The sequence below is a fragment of the Terrapene carolina genome, unplaced genomic scaffold, assembly GCF_002925995.2.
Source record: "Terrapene carolina triunguis isolate 2854851 unplaced genomic scaffold, T_m_triunguis-2.0 Scaffold183, whole genome shotgun sequence".
NCBI lineage: Eukaryota > Metazoa > Chordata > Testudines > Emydidae > Terrapene > Terrapene triunguis.
The window spans coordinates 3,227,240-3,249,540 of NW_020664534.1; the positions used below are offsets into that span (position 1 = coordinate 3,227,240).

Genomic DNA, 22,301 nt, shown 5'->3' on the forward strand with positions numbered 1-22,301 from the left:
GGCCTCTGATGTACAGGAGACCAGATGATTTAGCCTTAAACTCTATGACTCTATGTTAATAATTCCTGTTTCAGATTGACTGTTTGACGTAAGATTCTCAGCAGACCTACTGTTGCACTCTCGGGCTCTATTCAAATTTGAAATAACCAAGGGTTGCCACAGGTCAGCCTGCGCCAACGTTAACCCAGGGAAACCCCATAGATTACGAAGTGGAAATTCTGACATTGACTTCAATAGGGCTGGAATTTCACCTACCATAATGCAATAGACTGAACAACCAGCCTAAGCTCAGTAATCGGACTTCAGATCCACTAAAAGAATGAGAGCATCCTTGAAGAGAATATCACAAATTGTTGGACTCCTTTGGGGCTCAGGAAAGAGCAGACCTTCCCATCATTAAGACTTTTTTTATGACAACAACATTAAACTTAGTATTGGAGTCATCCATCCTGCAATAAATCTTGCCCAAACCTGTTACATCTTGAAGCAGCTGAGTTAAGTGAGTTGTTAGGACTGATGCAATATATTCACGGGAGGGTTTAAAAAAGAGTAGGTGGTGTGTAATTACTGGTTATGTAAAGACTGAGGATTCTAACATCTTCATCAAACAAAAAAATAATTTGAGTAGAATAAAATCAGAAGCAAATCCATAGAATTTTTTTTAATAATTACCAGATTTTTTAAATACATGTAATGTGTTTGTTAAAGAGCCTTAATTATGCATGTACAACTTGTCCAGCCAAAGACACTATCCTGAAGTTTTTTCTTCATTGGATAGAGGACTTTGAATTTCTTTATCTTCCTTCAACACTGGAAATACTTGAGATCCCACTGACAAGATATTTGGAAGGGATGAGCACAAGGACTGGTTCATCAGATATATGCCAAAGTTTGTCTGAAGAACAAGAAAAAATAATCAGTGTATGCCAAATCCACAACTGTCAAATCTCCAATAGATATCATGACAAAGATAATGTTTATAAGAACAATGTTGCTATAAGGACAAAACTACCAAGTCTATATTATTAAATAGGTTTTCATTAATTAAATACAACAGACTGGTAACCAAGAGTCAATGTCAGGTTATTCAAGACGCAGACCTAGAAAGTAACTGGATAAATAAAAGAATATTTCATCACCAGTCCCTTAGTTTACCTATTTAATTTACACTCCCTTACAACCTGGTAATCTAATTAGCATTCTGGCTTTCTGAGAAATATATTTAATGTATTTCTGAGATCAGTTTCCACAGCCTAAACAGAGTAAGGATGCACATATGTTCAAACAGTGAAGCAAAGCTTTGCATCTCCTACCATGCATTATTTGCTTTGTTAATAGAACTTTGTTCTGACTAGCCTTTGTGAATGTTCCCTTCATTTGTTTTCATGAATATTTTGGTAAATTTTACTGAAACTATTCTGAATTGTGTTGATTAGTAACGCTGTATCTTGGTGTCTGTCATTAGCTGTGAAGCCATCCAAAAGATAAATATTAGAAATATTTATATACATATCTCTGTGATACATGTGAATACTGAACAATGGAGATAAACAATATTGCACAGCTGCTTCACTCATTGATAAGGCTACGATTATGTCACGGAGGTCACAGAATCCGTGACTTCCATTGACCTCCATGACATTTTCTGTTGCCTGGCTGGAGCTCCCAGCCAGCCCCCACCCCCGGCCGCTCCCAGCCCCCACAGTGATGGGGGCACCCTGCAGCTGCCCAGCCGCGATGGGCGGCAGGGGACTCCCGACAGCTGCCCAGCCATGGCGGGCGGCCCTGAGAGCCCCAGCACCAGTGGGTGCTGAACCCGCCTCCCCATTTTGTCAGGGATATTTTTAGTAAAAGTTAGGGACGGGTCACAGTCTTCTGTGAATTTTTGTTTACTGCCCATGACCTGTCCGTGACTTTTACTAAAAATATCCATGACAAAAACTTAGCATTACTCCTTGACCTTTCATCTATCTTGTGCGCTGCAGTTTTGATTCTCTGAGGCAGGGGTCCCCAACGTGGTGCCTGCCATGGCGCCCGCCGGGGCGTCTAAGTGCGCCCGTGTACTGGCCGGCAGATGAGCATCCGCCAAAATGCCGCTGAGAAGCAGTGTCATCCAGAGGCGGCGCCGCTGAAATGCTGCCGATTTTCGGCAGCATTTCAGCGGTGACGCCTCTGGATGACACTGCTTGTTGGCGGCATTTTGGCGGCGACGCCTATTGATGTTGCCGCTTGTCGGCGGCATTTTGGCGGATGCTCGTCCGCCGCCACGGTCCCCGGTGGCTCGTCGTCTGGTGCCTGCCAGACGAAAAAGGTTGGGGACCACTGCTCTAAGGTGATGAGCAGTCTGGCCCCAGTCCGGCAAAGTACTGACCACATGCTTAATTTAAGCATATGAATTGTCCTATTGACTGCAACAGATGTTTGGATGTATTTTTTAAATGTTATGTTAAATAAACTGATCACTACTGAGGTGATTCAGGATGTGTTTTCCCCCACGTGCTTTTGTTTCCGAACTGCTGGTAATTTTAAAAATGTGGAAGAAAGGTCTTGCTATCAGTCTTGCTATCTTGAAAAATATTCCCAGATCCTTAGAATAGTTTTAGATGAAGAAAATTGTCACTTATGCATTAAAACTTTTTTAAAGTGAAAATTGAGGTTTAAACTAAATGAAAATTTTCACATAAAGTGTCTGCTTGACTCAAAATTTTTGATTTTTTCATTAGAAAAACAGAAACCTGAAAACAGAAAATTTTCAGCTGAAAACTGAAGTGTTTCCTTTTTTATTGCAGATTTTGATCAATTTTTTTGTTTCTGGCAGTCCAGAGGCAATTTTTTTCAGTTTTCAATTTCTGAAAACTGTAAAAAATTCAGGTTGAGCCTTTTGACAAAAAGTCATAATTTTCCATGAACCCCCCTCTCCATTTTCTGAGTAGCTCTGTTGTCAGAATTCAAATAAAGTAACTGAAATTGAGAAATAAAGCAAACCTATTCAGGTTAATTAAATATTTGTTAAGTAAATGGGTCTTTTGTAAATAAGAACCATGTAGTAGCTGAGTTTAGAGAAGTATGTTTGATACCTTTCTTGTCCTATGCAAGGAAGGTAACATGGAAATAGACAATAATTTTAAGTCTTAATGCAGAATTGGTGAGCATGACTCAATGCAGAGGTCTTCTCCTTTTAGGCAAGGTGAATACTAAACAGTAGGGACCTGGAGAGTGTCTCAGTGGGCCTGAAACTCGTCTCAGTTTTTAATTTACAATCTTGAAAATAAGAAAAACTGCATGGGATTTTTTTTTAACTCCTTATATATGTTTCCGCAGACTCGCTGGGATCTCAGACATCCAGCAGGGCTGCCAGGACTGACCAGTGTTTATCATAAATGATTCCTCCTTGCCACCAGGGGCCAGTGCAGTGCCAGCACCAGTGGTGTCTTTCCTCCTTCACTCTCAATGATTTGCTATTTAGTGAATAATTGATGTATGTGAATATTGTCTCTATCACATGTGAAGGTGAGGCCTGAGTTAATTTGCACTGCTATTTCAAGTGTGGTACAATGGTAACATATTTGAGAATCAGTGCTGTACAGAAATTCTGAAAACCATTAAGGTAATAATGATGCATCAAGATGCTTTTCAAAAACTATAGCTACCAAGATATGATCCAGATCAGCCATAACATTAAAATTCAAATATTACTGTCTAGTTTATTTAAAAAATCTTCTATTGCATTAAATGATTTACTCCCACTTTGCTTTTTCTTGGCAATAAACTGCTTTCTTCATGGGCATCAATTATTTGTTTTCAGCCTTGTAGTTAACCTACTGGGAATTGGTTTCTTTCCCCATAACATAATGCAAAGCTAATATTGTGCCTTAATTGTATTACTTTCAAAATTCAGGTAAACAGAAACATAATATTGTAAAATGAATAAAATATTAGGTTACAATGCAACACATTCACACACATTTCATAACTCATTCTAAATAAACTTACTCTACTATTTATAATACAAATATATTTCTGTGTACATGTTATTGTATTGACTTCTTGGTTTACTTCTAGAATAGAATTGGACAAATTATTCACAGTGTACAATTTAATTTATCTTTTTTAAAATTTATTTTTCTGAATTATTTCAGACTCAATTTTGATATTTACAAATTTGTTAATTAGTTGAAATTACTAAACAAATTGTATATGTGAACATATTTCAGAATTTTGGATTGCTCAAACACTATTTCAAATAGTCACAATTCAAAATTTGCTGCTTGGTCAGCCACCTAAGTGACATTATTATTTTTTTTTTTGCTCCCTAATTGGATGACTTCCAAAGAGCTTTCAAGATGGCTGTGTGTAAATAGTGGTGCAAATACTTATTTGGATGAGGACTGTGTGCGAACTAAAAGTAAACAAAAGTGTTTAATCTCACTGAAGCAAATTTACCATTTTTATTCATTTTTTTTTAATTATTAGATCAGCAATATTTTTGACAATGAATAGCAAAACAAACCTTCCTAAAAAGCTTTCCATGCCAAGCCAATTTTACTTCGAAGACCACAAAAACTAGGATTTTGTCCTTTTAACATTTCACTATTTAAAAAATGAGGCTTTCAGTCCCTGAGATTATAGTTTGCAGAGTTATGAACCACTTAATCTCTCTGTGTGCCTACCCCTTTCTGACTTCAAGGGCATTTTATTCTGCATACCACCTCTCCAGTGCAATCCAAGAATGAAGCAGAGAGTGCTGAGCTGTGAGGTCTGTGGCTTTATATACTTCTGATCTCAGCAAGGGAGGAGTAACATTAGCTTCCCATTGCTCTTAATCACCATAGGGGAGAAAACTGTCAAACCACTTGTGTGGTAAAAGCACAATACATAACAGCAGGCATCTGAGTGCAATACACTTATCCTCATAGGACTGTCCTTATCTTCCCTTTGGGTGATAGATATAAAGTACTGCCATTCTTAAGTGTTATTTCAATTATATATACCACATAAATGGGTCCATGCAATGCATACTTCTTTATTCACATATAAATATATTGGGTCTGATTCTCCACAAGACAATAGCCTGATGTGCTAGGGCTGACAAAGAGGTGGACAGAAGAGACTTCCTTCTTAAAATACTTCTCTTCATTTTCTACTTAGTTTAGATTATAACTTGATGAGAATACAGCCTTGCTTGAACTCGTAACCATCACATTAAAGGCGCTGCATATTAGAACTTAATTCAGAGGGCTGAGAGTTAGCACTCCTTGATTCCATTACTGGATCGCCAAGGGGATTGCTGTCTATCAGTTGACTAATTAAACTCTCACACTGTGGGCCACATTTTACCAATATGTAGCAAATGGATATAATAAACAATTCACTAACTCACCAGTGTGTTGCGAAGTTTAAGTACAGTAATTAGTGTTTGTAGAAGTGTTTCAGATCTTTGGAATGAAAGGCACTAGCATAGTGTAAAGCACTGTATCATTAAGATGGTGATGGTGATAATGATTCATCAGATAAGAGAAGTCATTGTCTAGCTCTAGCAAAGTTTGTGTAAACTGGAGTCTAATTCTGCAAGATGATGAGCACTCCTAATTCATGCTGACATCCCTGGGAGTAAAGGAGGCTCTGCAGGCCCAGGGGAAACTTGGCATCTTGCAGGACCACACCCTTAGTGAGTAAATGCATAGTAGGGAAATTTGCCTTGGTGTAGTTATATCCATGAACAGTAGTTATACCAGAACAAACTGGCAATATCAATACACTGCACTAGTGCATAATGGGGTTTGCAACAGTATGACTAATTCTGGTAACTGAACAACAAGCCAGTCTTACAAGGTGATCTGCATCTACAGCGGGGCGCTCCACTACAGCGAACGCAGTACAACATTAATGCAAAGACACCCAGGAAATGCACTGTGTACATTTCACATAGGGCAGTGCCCTAGGTAGAGTTAGTGGGTATTTTGACTTATGTTTGATTTATATGCTTGTCTAGTCTTTTCTACTCTACTACAGAACATACACCTAGGAACCTCCAGCATCACAGAGTTCTGTCACATAAGGAGAGTTAATTTTTTTTGACTCGGCCACAAAAGTTAGATGGAATTCTTAACTAATGTTGTTTTAAAATTGATGGTAGTAGTCATCAGGTTTCCTTTGCAGGTGTCTTTGAATGTTGATTAAAACAACATTATCAAAGTTTTAATAAATAAATGCAGTTCGATAGGCTGCATTGCTCTGGTTTATGTTAGGTTATCAACAACAATCTGTGTGTCACTAGTTAAAATTAATGGGCCTGATTTCCAGCAGTGCTAGGCACCTGTAGACCCCATGGCCTTCAACTGGAGCTCCTGATGCTTTGCATCTCTGAAAAATCAGGCAAAAATACTATTTCAGCTATAAACATTTGACTATCTTTGTATTTCTTACTCTAATTTAACTTACTATTATAGCTCAATGGCAGAGCTCTACTGTAGGGCAACTAAGTTGCTAAATTTTGGTATATTTTTGTCATGGAAAAACTTACTACAGTAAAAGCTGTGTTATCTGACACTTTATCAACCGGAAAGCTCTATAAACTGGCATTTCTGATCTTCAGTAGGGTTGCCAGGTGTCCGGATGACGCGGGGCCACCAGACTCCCTACCTGGCTTCGCATGGCTCCTGCAAGTGGTGACATGTCCCTGCTGCTCCTAGGTGGAGGAACGGACATAGGGGCTCCATGCACTGCCCTTGCCCCACCCTGAGCACTGGCTCTGCAGCTCCCATTGGCCAGGAACCACAGCCAATGGGAGCTGCGGGAGTGGCGCCTACGGGCAGAGGCACCGCACGGAGCTGCCTGGCCGCACCTCTGCCTAGGAGCAGCAGGGAAATGTCGCCACTTGCGGGGAGCCGCTCAAGGGAGGCGCCGCCTGGATTTAGCACCCCGAAACTCCTCCTGCGCCCCAACCCTGTCTCAAGCCCCCTCCCATACCCAAACTCCCTCCCAGAACCTGTGCCCCGCACCGCCTCCCACACTCCAACCCCCAGCCCTGAGCCCCCTCCCGTACCCAATCTCCCTCCCTCTTAGTTAACCGGAATTTTTGACTTACCGTCACCCCCCCATTCTCCCAGCATGCCGGATAACAAAGCTTTTACTGTAATATGAAACACAGGGCAAATGACCAATATATTTTGATACTTCGCTTTTTTAATAAACATGTGGAATCTGATATCATAGAATCATAGTAATGTAGGACTGCAAGGTAGCTTGACAGGTCATCAAGTCCAACTCCCTGCAATGAGGGGCCACGTAAATCTAGACCATCGCTGACAGGTGTCTGTCCAACCTGTTCTTAAAAACTTCCAATGATGGGGATTCCACAACCTCCCTTGGAAGCCTATTCCAGAGTTCAACTACCCTTACAGTTAGAAAACTTTTCCTAATATCTAACCTAAATCTCCCTTGCTGCAGATTAAGACCATTACTTCTTGTCCTACCTTCAGTGGACATGGAGAATAACGGATCACCATCCTCTTTATAACAGCTCTTAACATATTTGAAGACAGTTTTCTGGTCCCCCAGTGACCTGAAGAAGAGCTCTATATAGCTCAAAAACTTCTTCTGTTTCACCAACAGGAGTTGATCCAATAAAATATGTTGCATCATCCACCTTTCATTTCTAATTGCCTGGGTCCAACATGGCTACAGCAATACTGCAAACACTCAGTCTTTTTTTCTCAGGATTAAACACACCCATTTTTGTAACCCTTTACTCAGATGTCAGGTTTTCTAAAACATTGATCATTTTTATTGCTATCCTCTGGACTCTCTCCAATTTATCCACATCTTCCTGAAGTGTGGTGCCCAGAACTGGACACGGGACTTCAGCTGTGGCCACACCAGTGCTGAGTAGAGTGGGAAAATTACCTCCCTGGCTTACATAGGACACTCGTGTTAATACACCCCATAATGATATTAGCCTATTTTGCCGCTGCATCACATTGTTGAGTCATATTCAGTTTGAGATCCACTATAACCCGCAAGATCCTTTCCAGTAGTACTACCACCTATCTCCATTCTGTAGTTGTACATTTGATTTTTCCTTCCTAAATGTAATATTTTTCACTTGTCTTTATTGAAGTTCAACTTGTTGATTTCAGAACAATTTTCTAATTTGTCAAGGTTGTTTTGAATTCTAATCCTGTCCTCAATAGTGCTTATAAGCACTCCCAGCTTGGTGTCAACCTCAAATTTTATAAGCACACTCTCCACTCCATTATCCATGTCATTAATAGAAATATTGACTAGTAATGGACCCAGGATTGACTCCTACAGGATCCCACTTTATACACCCTCCCAGTTTGACAGTGAACCATTGATAACTACTCCTTGAGTATGGTCTTTCAACCAGTTGCACACTCACATTATAGTAATTTCTTCTAGACCATATTTCCCTAATTTGCTTATGAGAATGTCATGTGGGACTGTGTCAAAAGCCTTACTAAAAATCAAGATATATCATGTGTACTGCTCCCCCTCCCCATCCATCCGCTGGGCCAGTATTTCTGTCAAAGAAGGAAATGAAGTTGATTTGGAATGACTTGTTCTTGACAAATCCATGCTGACTATTCCTTTATAACCCTAATATTGTCTATCTGCTTACAAATTGATTGTTTAATCATTTCTTCCAGTATCTTTCCAGGTATCAAAGTTAGGCTGACTGGTCTATAAATTCCCTGGGTCCTCTTTGTCCTCTTCTTCTTGCCTTTTATGTCACTTGCTATGTGTAACTGATTTTGTGCCTTAGCCTTTCTGATTCAGTCCCTACATGCTCGTGCTATTCTTTTGTACTCTTTAGCAATTTGTCCATGTTTCCACTTTTTGTAGGATTCCTTTTTGATTTTCAGATCATTAAAGAGCTCCTCATGGAGCCATATTGGCCTCTTACTATTCTTCCTATCTCTCCTTCTCGTGGGGATAGTTTGTGTTGCGCCTTTCATTTTCTCTCTCTGAAAAACTGCCAGTTCTCCTCAACTCCTTTTTCCCTTAGATTTTCTTCCCATGGGACCTTACTTAGCAGTTCTCTGAGTTTGTTAAAGTCTGCTTTTTTGAAGTCAATTTTTCTTATTCTGCTGCTCTGATGCCTTCCTTTCCTCGGAACCATGACATGTATCATTTCATGATCCCTTGCACCCAAATCGCTTTCCACCTTCACATTCACAATCAATTTCCTCACTTTTAATCAGAATCAAAATGGCTGCCCCCTGGTTACTTCCTCACTTTCTGAAACAAAAGGTTGTCCCCAGTATATTCCAAGAATTTACTGGAAATTTTGTTTTGCCATATTACTTTTCCAACAGCTATCTGGGTAGTTAAAGTCCCTCATTACTACAAGATCTTGTGTTTTGGATATTTCTGTCATTTGTTCTAGAAATGCCTCATTCACTTTCTCTTCCGGATTTGGTGATTTTCAGGATACCCCTAACCATGACACCACCCCTATTTCCACCCCCCTTTTTATCTTATATCCAGACACTTTCCATTATTTCCTTCTGGACCTCAGTACAAATGTATATATTCTAGATGTATAATGCAACACCTCTTCCCTTTTTTCTTTGCTTTTCCTTCCTGAACAAGCTGTACCCCTTGTATTCCAGTCATGAGACTTATCCCACCAAGTCTCTGTGATGCCAGTTAAGTCATAATGAAGCTTATTTCTACAATGCTAAAGTATCTACGTAACATTGCCTTTAATAACTTGGCTACCCAAGCTGCAAAAACAGTGCATTTATTTATTTGTGTGTGGATTCGCCATGTAACAACTATTAACTTAAATCCTGTTCACTCTGTTTGCTCGTTGCACTTGTAATAACTATCTTATGGACAATTATTTACTACTAACACTTTGCCGGGGTTCTGCCACTGCGTTTGTATAATTGTGTACTGCTATCTTCCTGTGACCCTCAAAAATAAAAAGATAGTAAACACCTCAGAATAAAAGAACATGGTGAAGATATGTGGCACCTGAATTACCAAAGGAGTTGCACATCTTCAGTTGTGTAGGCATTTGAACCACCCTCTCCACCATGAATGGCGAAAGGTTCAAGAATAGGGGAGCAGAACTCTTTCCCCTCTGTGAATAGCTGCAATATGTTTTACAGCTCTCTCTGTTTGCCATATTTCACTTATCTGATGCTAGGTTCTAAGGAGAACAGATTGCTCCCTTTGCTTGAATTATGTGTTAATGCATTATTTGGTTCTAGGGGTATTTGTATCAAGAGAGCCTTTGATTATGATTAAATCAGAAATGCAAATAGAAGTTTATCACTGCTGTGGGGAGTATGCAGGACACGCTTCATTTCGGTCTCTTCTGTGAGCTTGTGTCCCAGGGACAGTTTTCTTGCCTCTTGAGAATTTCCTTGAGTTTGGAGAGGATTCCCTCAGTGGAGACTGAGTAAATACTAGGGGCCAAGTTTAGTGTGGGTGGCACTTGAGAGGTGGGGAGAGTCTTGTCAACCTCCCCCCACCAAAACTGTTATGCAGCAGGGCAGGATTCCTACTTGATACTCAAGAGGGCATAGTACAGGGGCCCAGTTACTGCAACAGCTGCTCACCGGTGCCCTAAGGAGCTCTTGTCCTCAGGCTTCATGGTATAGCCAGGAGCCCAGCTACTTAGTGCACATGATGCTGTCATCTGTATGTACAAACTAGGAATACATCCTGCTCCTTTTCAAATCAGCAGGACATTGTGCCTCGAAGTGCATCCCCCCAACCTATCTTTTTTGAGTCATCTTACTCTGAGCCGGGCTGGTTAGCTTTTAGAGCTGACTGAACTATTCATTGCAAATAATATTCATTACAAATATAGCCCCTTGTTTGGTTAGTGAATTGTTCAAAGTGATCCTGTTTTTTTCCAGTGAATAAATTTGTTTTTCTGAAACCCTATTATCCGAACCTCTGCATTATCCACATCTATTCCCTGTGCTCCAGCATGAGATATGTGCCCTCCGCAGCATGTATCATATGCTAGGGGACGAGGAGGCAAGCTGGATAATGTGGAGGTTTGGCTAACAGAGCAGAGACTCTGTCCAGGACAGCAAGGAAGAATAGCCCCCAGCTGCAGGGGAGGCTACCCTGCTGCTGAATGGCATCTGCAGCAGTGCAGGGAGCTTTCTGCAGCCCTGCTGTCACAGGAGTGAGTGAGCGAGTGGGGCCCTGACAGTGGAGCTGCAGAGGGCTACCTGCTCCGCCGCAGGGCCGGTGACACCCGATCCCTGCAGGCTCAAGCAAGGTGCAGAGAAGGCTGCGAACCTGGAGGAGCAAAGCAGAGTCCTGGCTGGTGGTCTCTGCTGTGGCCCACCAGGACCACAGCCTCCCCCCACACCTTGTGCCAGCAGGGATCAGGTATTGTCAGTCCTGTGGCAATGCAGGGAGCGGGGAAGAGCAGAGCAGAGACCTTGGGGCAGAGCGGAGACCCCTGGCCAGAACTGAGAGGAGAAGAATGAACCCACAGCTGTGTGGGAGGCCACCCCACTGCTGAATGGCTCCTGCCTCTAGAATATCCAAATTCCAGATAAAATCCATGTGCTCTGTGCTACTTGGCCATTTGGGAGCATACTGTATAAGTGTTTGCTGCATAGTCTGAATTAATAATTTCTCCACAAACTGTTAGCTTTGACTATGCGCTATTTTTAGTCATATTGTATGACTAATCAACTATGTCACATAGTATGGCTTTTGCTCCCTGGTTGGATAACAAATTGTATAAACAGGAGAATAATGAACAGATAACCCTAATCATGAATTTATGGGATGAATTTGTGATTCTTTTAGGATTCATGGATACCTAGTAGCTGTCTGAATACTCACAGTTCCAGACCAACATGACCTCAGGAACCACAATGAACCATACCAGGCCCTTTTATTCACAAATATTCATAAATCTATTCTTTACTATTTGATCAGCTTTCTCTTCAACCATACTCACATCTCTGATCCACCCTTCCAGGGTTGTGACTTTTACAATAAAGGCAATATTTCTGTAATAAACATTGTGTAGGCTAACAATTATTTTCTGCAGATCTCTGTTCCTGAATAACAAAAAAGGCTAGTAGGAATCCATTTGGGTTCCTAATAACCAAAATAAATACATCAGAAAGCTGAAGGTATATAAATAATCATAGCAAATCTTGGTAAAAATACATATTCCATCTCCTGTACATTAATGAACAATTTATGAACCAAGAATGAGATGAACATTTTACATAAATAAACTATGTCATGTTAGGATTTCAATGCAACATCTTTCTGCAGACAAGACAAATGAAGATCATTATTACACCTTAACATTGAATATTCCAGCAAAAGATGCTACATTATATACATCATTAAGACTCTAAACCTTTCTGCATGGATATTTTACAGGGTAACACTGACCTTTCTACCTCTGGTGGAGGACAGAGTCTGCAGAAATTCTTCGTTTCGTTGTCCAGTTTGTGGATCTATGCAGATTATTTGGCATCTGTTGCATGGACCTACAACCTGAAATTTCAACAGAAATAGGTTCTCAGACAGTTACATATTAGTCAAACAGTTACATATTAGAACTAGTCTCTGATCTTCATGGTATTTTAATAACTGAAACATTTCAGAGACCCTTTTGAACATTTTTGACTACGTAAATGGGCTAAATCATATTCACCTGACTCAGCTATGTAGTCAAAGGGTCAAATTCTGAGGTCCTTACTCAATTCTTACTCAGGCAAACTCCCACTTGGCTAAGTCTGAGACATTCTGAGCACCTGTAGTTCCCACTGACTTTGTTTGGCTCATTGACATAAAGGGAAAGTTTGACTGGTAGAAGAATGAGTAAAAGCTGGGTATGGCCTTTAGGATTTGAACAGAAGAGTTCTTCCATAAGTAAGATAATAGGATTTGGTTCATGTTTGTTCACTGTGACTGAAATGAACAGATTTAGCCTCATTTTGCATTCTTTTCAGTGGTATTTTGTGAATGTTAGGAAAGCAAAATCTGCATTTTCTTAAGATGAACTATAACTACACTGCTGTGAATTTCTTTTTGTCTTTTTTTGGGATTAGAATAAAGATGACACATGCCAGTTCCACTCAATTACTGCATCAGAAACTTTTGCAGAACACTACAGTAATCAACAGTTCTTATAGTATTTCAACTTCCATAGTCTCATGCAATTTTCCTTAGTTTTGTAAGATTAAGCATAAAACTCAAACAGATAATGGGGCAAATAAATAAAAGTCATGTGGTAAATGTTTCTATATGCTGATTTGGGTGTCATTTGGATTCTTTAGGGTGTATCTAAAGCAGACAGTAAAACTTTCCAGTGTAATCATCCAAACTATACATTTGGCTCTGATTCTTCAGATAATACATTGCTGAATTCTAGCATAGTCGATATTTTATTAAAAAGAAAGAATAAGAGATAAAAAAGGAGACTTTTTATCTCTGCTTTGCTTTGTCTCAGTGCAGTAGCACCTTCTGGTACCATTTCACTGGCATCAAGCACCATTAACATAATTCCTCCTATTATTTCATTTGTATTTGCATCAACTCCAAGTAAGGATTTACCAGAGGCTAGAAAAGACCATTTAAGTTGCAGACAAAGGCTAAAATTTCTAAAATCATTCAGCTATACTATTTATAAAGTAGAGATCAGCCAGAACCAAAACCCCAGCTCCAAATATCCCTAAGTTTGGGGGTGTTTGATATCAAGATCAGTTGAAAATTTTGCTGCTTGAGACAATCTCTACTTTAAATTGGAATGTAACTCTGTTCTCTGTTTTTATAATACCTAGCACAATAGGCTTCTGAGTTAGACTCCTGAGTACTGCTGCAGTACAAATAATAAATAATAATAATACTGAAATGATTTGGCTGCAGGTCAAAGTTGTCCTTTGTAAAGTGTTTTAACCCACAAAGAAATTTGTTAACTTGCTGTGTCTCATATTTATTATAGCTAATTGAGCAAAGAACAACAGGGGCTCAGACAAGCAGAGGCAAGTCATATATTTTGTTCTGGTACATACTATAGACAAGCTGCTAAACGATTGCCTCTCTTTCTCTTACAGTGCACTGAGCTCAGGAAAAGGGCAGTTATTTTCATGACAGCCTCTAGTCATTGCATCAGCACTTCTGCTATCCACACATTTATCAGCATCATTAAGCAGAACAGTGAACAAGCCACCTCTATGTTCCAGGTGATACATTTCCTACAAATACATATTGTATAGATATGGACCAGTCAAACAAATCAACGTTTGACGCATATGTGGATCGCTACCTAAGGTCTCACATTTGGCTTCTTCATTGACGAAATATCATAAAGGCAACCCAGATTTCTGTCACAAGAATTACTTGATCCATTGGCTTAACCTGATAGTGCAGTATTTTCTTGGCAGTTAATGTTGTATTAGGCATGGGATTGGGTTAGGCCTGGTACATAAAGTTTACATTAATGATGTGTATCTATGGTGTTATATACAAATATTAACAAAATAATCATAATGATGAGGATTGGTAAATCTCAAAAGGTTCGTTCGTTTATCTGAGGCATAACTGACTAGTACTCATTGATTTCATCCAGATTGCAAATACTAGGGGAGTAGCCATTCTACCATATTTCAGTAAGAGATGGGCTCTAGCAACAAAACTTTCTCCTGGCCCAGCCTCCAACCAACTTTTGACCCCTTAGGGTGTCTGCACAGCAATAAGCGACAAAGAGTCCTGTGGCACCTTATAGACTAACAGACATATTGGAGCATAAGCTTTCGTGGGTGAATACCCACTTCGTCAGACGCTTTTTACAGATCCAGACTAACACGGCTACCCCCTCTGATACTTGACACTACACAGCAATGTAAGCCCGGACTTGAGCCTGGGCTCAAGCCTAACCCCCCTTGCATCCACACACCAATTGTATTAACCTAGGGCTTGAACCTAGGGTCCCAGGACCCTGGAGGGCTGGACAGTTCGAACCCATATTCAGATGGGACATAGGCTCTGAGCCCTATTGCCTGTGTGCACATGGCCCCAGTTTGACTGGGGTCCCGGAAGTCCTCTGGATGTATCCCAGAGTTCCCTGGGGCAACTTCCTTAGTCCTCTCTATGCCGACAATCTGTGGTGCAGTCTATTGGACTCTATTGCAAAGGGAAGCCACACCACCCTGTGCACAGCAGCTCAGATCAGTGTTAACCCATTGTCTGCCAGCATGCTATCAGAGAGACTGACGGGTTTTCAATGGAGACTGATCAGAAGAAGCTTTTTGCAAAGAGAGCTGCTTCCTGGTCACAAGTCCACAGCCAGATTTTGGTGCATGCTGCCAGGATGCACATGCAGCCCCAGGGAGGGAGGCCCAGGAGCAAAGGCCAGAGAGTGCAGCGGGGACTAAGCAGCTGTCCTGCAGGGATGGGGAGAAGCAGGGCTCCCAGCTCAGCACGGCTGGGGGAGGATGACCCCAAATTCCCCAGCAACTCCCACTCCCTGCAGGACAGCCGCCTGGCCCCTGCTCTACTCTGCCCCCCCCCTCCACGGAGCAGTGTGCGCAGCAGCGTCTGGGCAGTGTGCACTAGCAGGGGGACGAGTGGGAGCCAGCCCCCAAACTCCACAGCTTACATTGCTGTGTGGACATACCCTTAAAAATCTGGGCTGCTGAGACCTGGAGTCATTGTTTGGCTCATTACAAAGGTAGAGGTCATTTGCCCAGTTTTAATCTAGATCTGAATGCTGGTCCCTTCTTCCGCAAAGTTCAGCTCTGCAGTTTTGGTTTGTATTCCTCTCTAATTTCACTACTCCAGAAAGCAACCAGGAAAACTGCTAAAGTTCAGAAGTGAAACATTTTTCAAACCTCAGAGAAATTTAAGCTGAAGTTTTGGGTGTAGGCCCAGGTTGCTTCTTGTTTCATCAGAGCTGATTCACCCATGCCTAATTAGAACATTATCTAACATTACAACTGATATAACAGTGGTAGAATTTAAGGATCTTTTCTTTCAATGCTAAAATAAATGATGAAACAAAAATAGACCCTTGATTTCTTAATTTTCTTTTGCTAGCCCTAAATATAATAGAAAAAAAAAGATGGCAAAATTTTCTCTAAGACAAAAAGAGACATTGATAAGAATAGGAAGAGACAATCTGAGTGAATTGACACTGAAATTGTTAAGGTTTGGACTGTAAGATCCTTTTATAGATAACTGCTACAGTTTGCACCCAGTTTGCATAGCCCAAGAGTCAAAGGTGCCCGTAATCTCCATTCATGCAACTATATATAGGGAGAAGAGATGCACCAAAATCAGGGAATGCAATCTCCCATTAAATGTCCCAACCAAAAGGGCTCTGTAGAGCTGGTGTATCAGCAGTGGGTTATCTAATCGAGTGCACTATCCAGAAAAGGACACAGGAGGTTAATACAACTTAACCCCCCACAACCCCCAAAACACCCTCACACACATATGCAGACAACTCAAGATGGCAACTCCAGTGTCTCAAGATACTTATGAGGCTGTAAGCCATAGAAATCACCATATCTCAGCAGTGGCTTGTATAAAATGTTTCTAAGTTCTCCTCTTTATCCTATGTTCTCTGTGCCTATTGCATGGTGTTTGTGTTTGTGTGGGAACAACTTTCATTTGCTGCCTCTACAGTTACTATGGTGCTTTTCAACCTTGGTTTGAGTCCATCAGGCTTGCTGCCTTCACGGTGATCAGCCCATAGCTTATCTTAGAACACCGATAAAGCTGATTCCCTTGCTGCTTGATACAGCTGGAAAGGTGTCTGACAATTCTGATGAACTTTGTGTGTGACTGTGTGAAAGGGTTGTGTTGGTCCAGCACAACTTTTATTTTGGGCAGTGGTTGTCGTTAACATGTCTTCATTTAGCCACTGTGGTAACTGTTACTGTAATTATTTCCCATTCTAAGGGTGTGTAACTTAAAAACCAACTGGGCTAAATAGTGACTCTGTAAAATTCTGATTCATGGAACTAAAACGACGCCTAGACACTATGGTGTCAAGCAGAAATACAAGAACTAGTGAAAATTCATGATTATACACCTTACCCCGTAGCTTAATTTTTACTTTAAAAGCACTCATATTATATTTACTAACAAGCAAAACTCCTAAGTAAAGAAAGCAGTTGTAAGGTGATGTTTTAAAAAGAAAACTGTGATGAAAGACTATGTCTTCATTGCTTTTTTAAAATATCAAAATATCAAAAATGGCTTCTGATTTGGGTACACATTTTGAGGTACCTTATGTCTCAAGTGAACATCCAAAATTAGGGCATTTGAAATCGAAGGTCGCTTCTCATAATCTGGGCTAAAATATTCTGTGGATGTGCCTCAATCTATACATTTTTAATGAAAATAAGAGGCAAAGGTTTCTGCCTCAAAAACTGCCAAGAGAGACTTTTCTTGGTGGTGAAAAATGCTTTTCATTTGCAAAGGGAAATTGGTGATTTGGTGAAATTTAAAGAGTGACAACATTTGACAGAACCTGCCTTTACATCACAGTCAGGGCTTGTCTACATGTATAGCAATGCAGTGGGACAGCTGCACCGCTGTAGCACTTTAGTGAAGATGCTACTACATGCAGGGCCGGCTTTAGGCCGATTCCTCCGATTCCCCGGAATCGGGCCCCGCGGGTAAGAGGGCCCCGCGCCCGTGCCTAAGAGGGCCCTGTGCCTTAGGCTCACCCGGCGGCGGTCTGCTCCGGCAGCATTTTGGCGGTGGCGGCGGGCGGGGGGGTTCCGCTCCGGGGTCTTCGGCGGCGGGGGGGGAGCCGCTCCGGGGTCTTCGGCAGCATTTCGGCGGCGGGGGGGTTCTTCTGTGCCGCGGAGGCCACGGGGCAGCCCCCCCCCCCCCCCCGCCGCCGAAGTGCCGCCGAAGACCCGGACCGCAGAATCGGGCCCCGCAGTGCTAAAGCCGGCCCTGACTACATGGACAGAAGAGCTTCTCCCATTGGCATAGTTAATCCACCTCTGCAAGAGGCGGTAGCTATGCTGACGGGAGGTCTTCTCCTGTCAACATAGCACCATCTATACCGGGAGTTACATTGGTATAACTAGGTTGCTCCAGAGGGTGGATTTTTCACACCCCAAGCAACATAGTTATACCGATGTAAGTTTGTAGTTTAGACCTGGCCTAAATTTTGCGAAGAATTGCTCTGTTTTCAGGTCAGAATACTTTATAACAGAAAAGTACTACTGAAGTCAGACTGTACCTGGAAACACAAAGCACCGATGGAAATCTCAGCCCACTTCTCTTCTTCAAAAAACTCTGTTGCACTGATCACAATGTTGGCACGGAAGCGTTGGATTAGTTCCTCGGTTGGTAATGGCTCTTTCAGTCTGTCCCAGAGATTCACAGAGCAGAAGAAAATAGACCATACTAATTAGCCTGCAGTAATTATTCACTCACTCAGAATATCTAGTCGCTGGTCTTATTCAATAAGATTTTTCTTCTACACAATTGTTAAGAACATGTTTATAATGCAATTTTATTACAGAGTTATGATAACGTGAAAGTTAGCGATTTGAATAAAAATTGTAGTCCGCTAGAAGGCATTTGAAGAGGTGTAAACTGGAACTAAAAGGGTAGATATGGAAGTATGTGGCACTGCAATGATAAATATGCACACCAGGGAAGGACCACTGTAATTTAATTTAAGCATTAGCTACTGTATTGAAGGGCTGTAGTTCTGCATTTGTGGATCTTTTGGGTAACTGATCAAATAACTGGTTAAATCTAACTAAAGAGGAAGCAGAACGAATATAGGGGAAAATTCAGAGGACATTCAGTGGCCTGTGAAGGCGACCAGACCAGTAAGAGAATGTTGTGAGAGAGAACTTATCCCTGAGATTGTTTGGAATGCATCAGATTGCACCAAACGGCAGATGTTTAAAAAAATAAAAATACACGGATGAAGATTTCCACACCTCCCTACAAGTGTTTTATTTGCCAGCGTATGGATGTGTGAGTGTGTTGCATTTGTGCGCATGTGCAAACCTGTGTATGTGAGAGAGACAGAGTGGCAGATAGCATATAGCATACACATTTCACAAAGCTGGCTATAACCTTGAAATCTCACTCCTCTCTTTCATTTTTAAAGTGGAAACTTTGCTGGTGGGAAGAACATGCCAGCCTTAGGATTTCCAGAGAATGCTCTCTCAAGTGCTCCACCATTCCTAAGCATGTGAGGGCCATTTCATTTTGTCTAAGTTCAGATGTACATGAACTACTTCAAAAAATACCACCACCTGAGACCCGAGGGCTTTGAACTGTCACCCAAAATAGAGACAGAAGCCTGGAGAAACAGAGAGGATTCTCTTTTAGTAAAATATTTTAGGAAAATATTAGAAAATATTTTAAATTGTTTTGTATTTTAATTAAAATGGTGGAAAACTGTGTAAAAAAACGTCTACAAAATTGTTAGCTTCAAGCAATTATCTTGGCAAAACCGATGTGTTTGTTTAAAAAAAAAAAGAGCTTGTTTGGTTCAAAATAACATGACTTTTCCTTTAGGAGACAAATGTACATACTAATAAACGCGTATGTAGATTTTCACACCAAATCACACAACCAACATTACCAAAACCGAGATCTCTTACTGTATTGCAGAGAGTCCAGGGATTAGTTGTTGGGGGGCAAAATTCTCCATAGTAATACTACAGCACATCACACAGTTGAGACACTCTTTTTAATAACTTCAGCATAGGGGAGTCAATAAAAATTGACACTGGGCTACTGATAGTTTATAAGGGAAGAAATAAGAGTGTGTTGTAAATAAGCAATCATTTTACATAGGTTTCTTCCCTGTGCTTGGGATGGGGCATGCATGGGGGGATGGAGTGAAGGAACATTTACATTTTAAAAGAGTGGAAGTTCATACACTTTGTCAGAGCCAGCTTTCAGTATAGGTGCGATGTGCTATTTATTGCATATTGAGGTCCTGCACAACACTGGATCTTGGTGCTGGACCAGAGAAAGCAATAAACCTTGTTGCTGCCAGTGTTTCTAGTTTCTGGATTAGAGAATAATCTATCTGTTGCTTTGATAATTGTGGCTGTCCTAGGGGACAGTGCTCCTCCCCTTAACAGCATATGCCCCTGCTGATTCTTTGTGGATCACCATCTCTCTCGATATTGTTTTGAAGCCCATACATTTAGAGAGGAGTGGCTACATGTAGAACTGTCAGTGGAGACAGGTGTGGGGGAATTCTAGCAGTGAAGAGGGATTGCACTTGTCACTGCACTAGATGGGAAGGTTTCATTAGATGGGAGGAGGCAAACAGGAGAATTGTTATTGGGGATGCAGAAGGGATGGAGAAGGGCTGGCATTAGGACCAGGCTGATGTACTCATCACTTGGAGGGGGAGAAATTTGGCATAGGACCTCTGAACTAGGACACCTATAGATATTTATTTCTAAAGAAGAAAAGCGTATTCACTGAGTTACACAGTAACTTCATCGACTCTGCTTAATGCTCCATAAAATGCAACATATCTATGGTTCTTATTTATTGTCTCTGTCTCATTAGAGATGGGACCATGGCATAGGAGTAGGTTGTATGTCCTGCTTAGGAAATGCTGAACAATCCAGGGAATATGGGTGTCTTACCAAGTTCATGGAGGCCATCCCAATAATTAGTGCACACTAAAGCATTTGCAGATTTGCAGCTACATGAAATATAGTTTAGTGCCAGACAAAAGCTGGGTTTTAGGAATATTCAGATTTAGATTTCCATTTTGGCCAATTAGAAATCCAGAGGTTGGATCCAGAATCTTAGTTCAGGTCCATCTCTTTTATTACATGTATTTAATAAACAAAACTAAAAAAAATTATGTGCATCTTCAAGTGCATATTTCAACTACAAAACTCGAGTGTTAGGTCAGACAGTGGCATTTTTTGTCCATCTTCAGGGAGGTGATCAGCAACAATAACGCCAGAGAGATGGATGTCTCTGTAGGGATATGATTCTGCAGCATTTTGTTACATTCTTATTTTTGATTAACTTGCAGTTACTGTTTTAGATCACCTCTCTAGAGCTGACTGCAAAGTGGAAGATTCATTTTTATATAGGAAAGGTAAAAACAAAGAAAAACTATTAAAACTGAATTGAAAACTTAAAGTGTCTACAAAGTATAACCAATTTTCATCAAATAAAACAACCCTATATGTAAATAAACTAATTACTGTTTCCCGGGGGGAGGGGGGGGAAGAATTTTAATACAGACTTAGCAGGTATAGGTTTTTGAACATAAATCATGCAGTTCAGTGTTTGGAAAGTTACCATCCAGTGATTTAGGAACAGCTACAGAGTGGTGCTGCACCCTTGGGCTATAATTCTCTCCTCAGCACCCTTATAAAGTTGCTCTGCATGGTGGAATGCTGGGGATTCTTCCAACCTATGCTGGTCAACAAGGAAAGAGAGAGGGAGTTCCATGCATAGGAAGCAGGAGGCTTGTTAGGAAGAAAGGCAGTGAGGTGGGAAAGGGGAGGAAATGAGAACAAAGAAGTAGTGAGGGGCAGTACTGGGCAGAGGCTTGAGTTGGAAGAAGATTGAATTCGAAATGCAACTTAGGGAGGAAAGCTAGTCCTAGTGATATACTGTAAATAACAAATCTACAATATTAGCTTTTAGCATTTAGATTCGAAGGGTCTCTCGTCTTTGACGGAATGCTTGATTTTCTGTTTTTATTCCCCATTTTTGTAAGAATATAGCAACATTCAATTAAGAAAAAATGAAAAAGTAACTCTTTTGCACTGAATATTTAGCTTTCCAGTAAAGAGACAAGGACGTTCAAAGGGTATTAAGAGATGTTCTGTTTTCAATTTAACATATGATCCTTCAAGAGACTTATCTTGTGCAATCTTGCATCCTAGATGAGAAGTCTAATTAATATCTTGTTCCCAGCAACTGGAGTAACTTGTTGCCTGAACCTTAAAACATATTGTCAGCTTAGATGTTGGCGTGCTCCTAACAGATTTCTGCAGACAGATTTTTTGACAAGAAAATGTGTTGCATTTTTTTGTAGGTTACTGACAGATAGGTTAGGTTCAGTCATTTAACCTGAACTTTCAGATCAGTAGCTGAGTATGATTGTGGTACATGTTAATATAGGAGTTTGAGGTTTATGTTTGTAAAGGACACAATTTTAATTGCAATTCATCCATTGACTTCTGCAAACAGCTGAAATTGTTTTCAAAGGAACTTTGTTGGAAAAACACTGAAGGGGACATGAAAGTAGGTAATTACAAATATATCATATGGTTATTAACTGCCTTCGTTTCCAT

The 22,301-nt window shown here is 40.8% G+C and overlaps 1 protein-coding gene across 1 annotated transcript in view; it reads right to left on the reverse strand.

The window, feature by feature from the left end:
* Nucleotides 1-707: 707 nt before the first annotated feature.
* Nucleotides 708-22,301, reverse strand: part of MOCOS (molybdenum cofactor sulfurase) — a 388,002-nt gene continuing 366,408 nt past the window's right edge. Inside the window, exons 13-15 of the mRNA XM_026654152.1 lie at nt 18,230-18,356; nt 12,415-12,519; nt 708-895 (exon numbers count right to left, since the gene is read on the reverse strand). Of these exons, the coding sequence (XP_026509937.1) occupies nt 749-895; nt 12,415-12,519; nt 18,230-18,356 (379 nt within the window). The 3' untranslated portion in view covers nt 708-748. The remainder of the gene's footprint in view (nt 896-12,414; nt 12,520-18,229; nt 18,357-22,301) is intronic.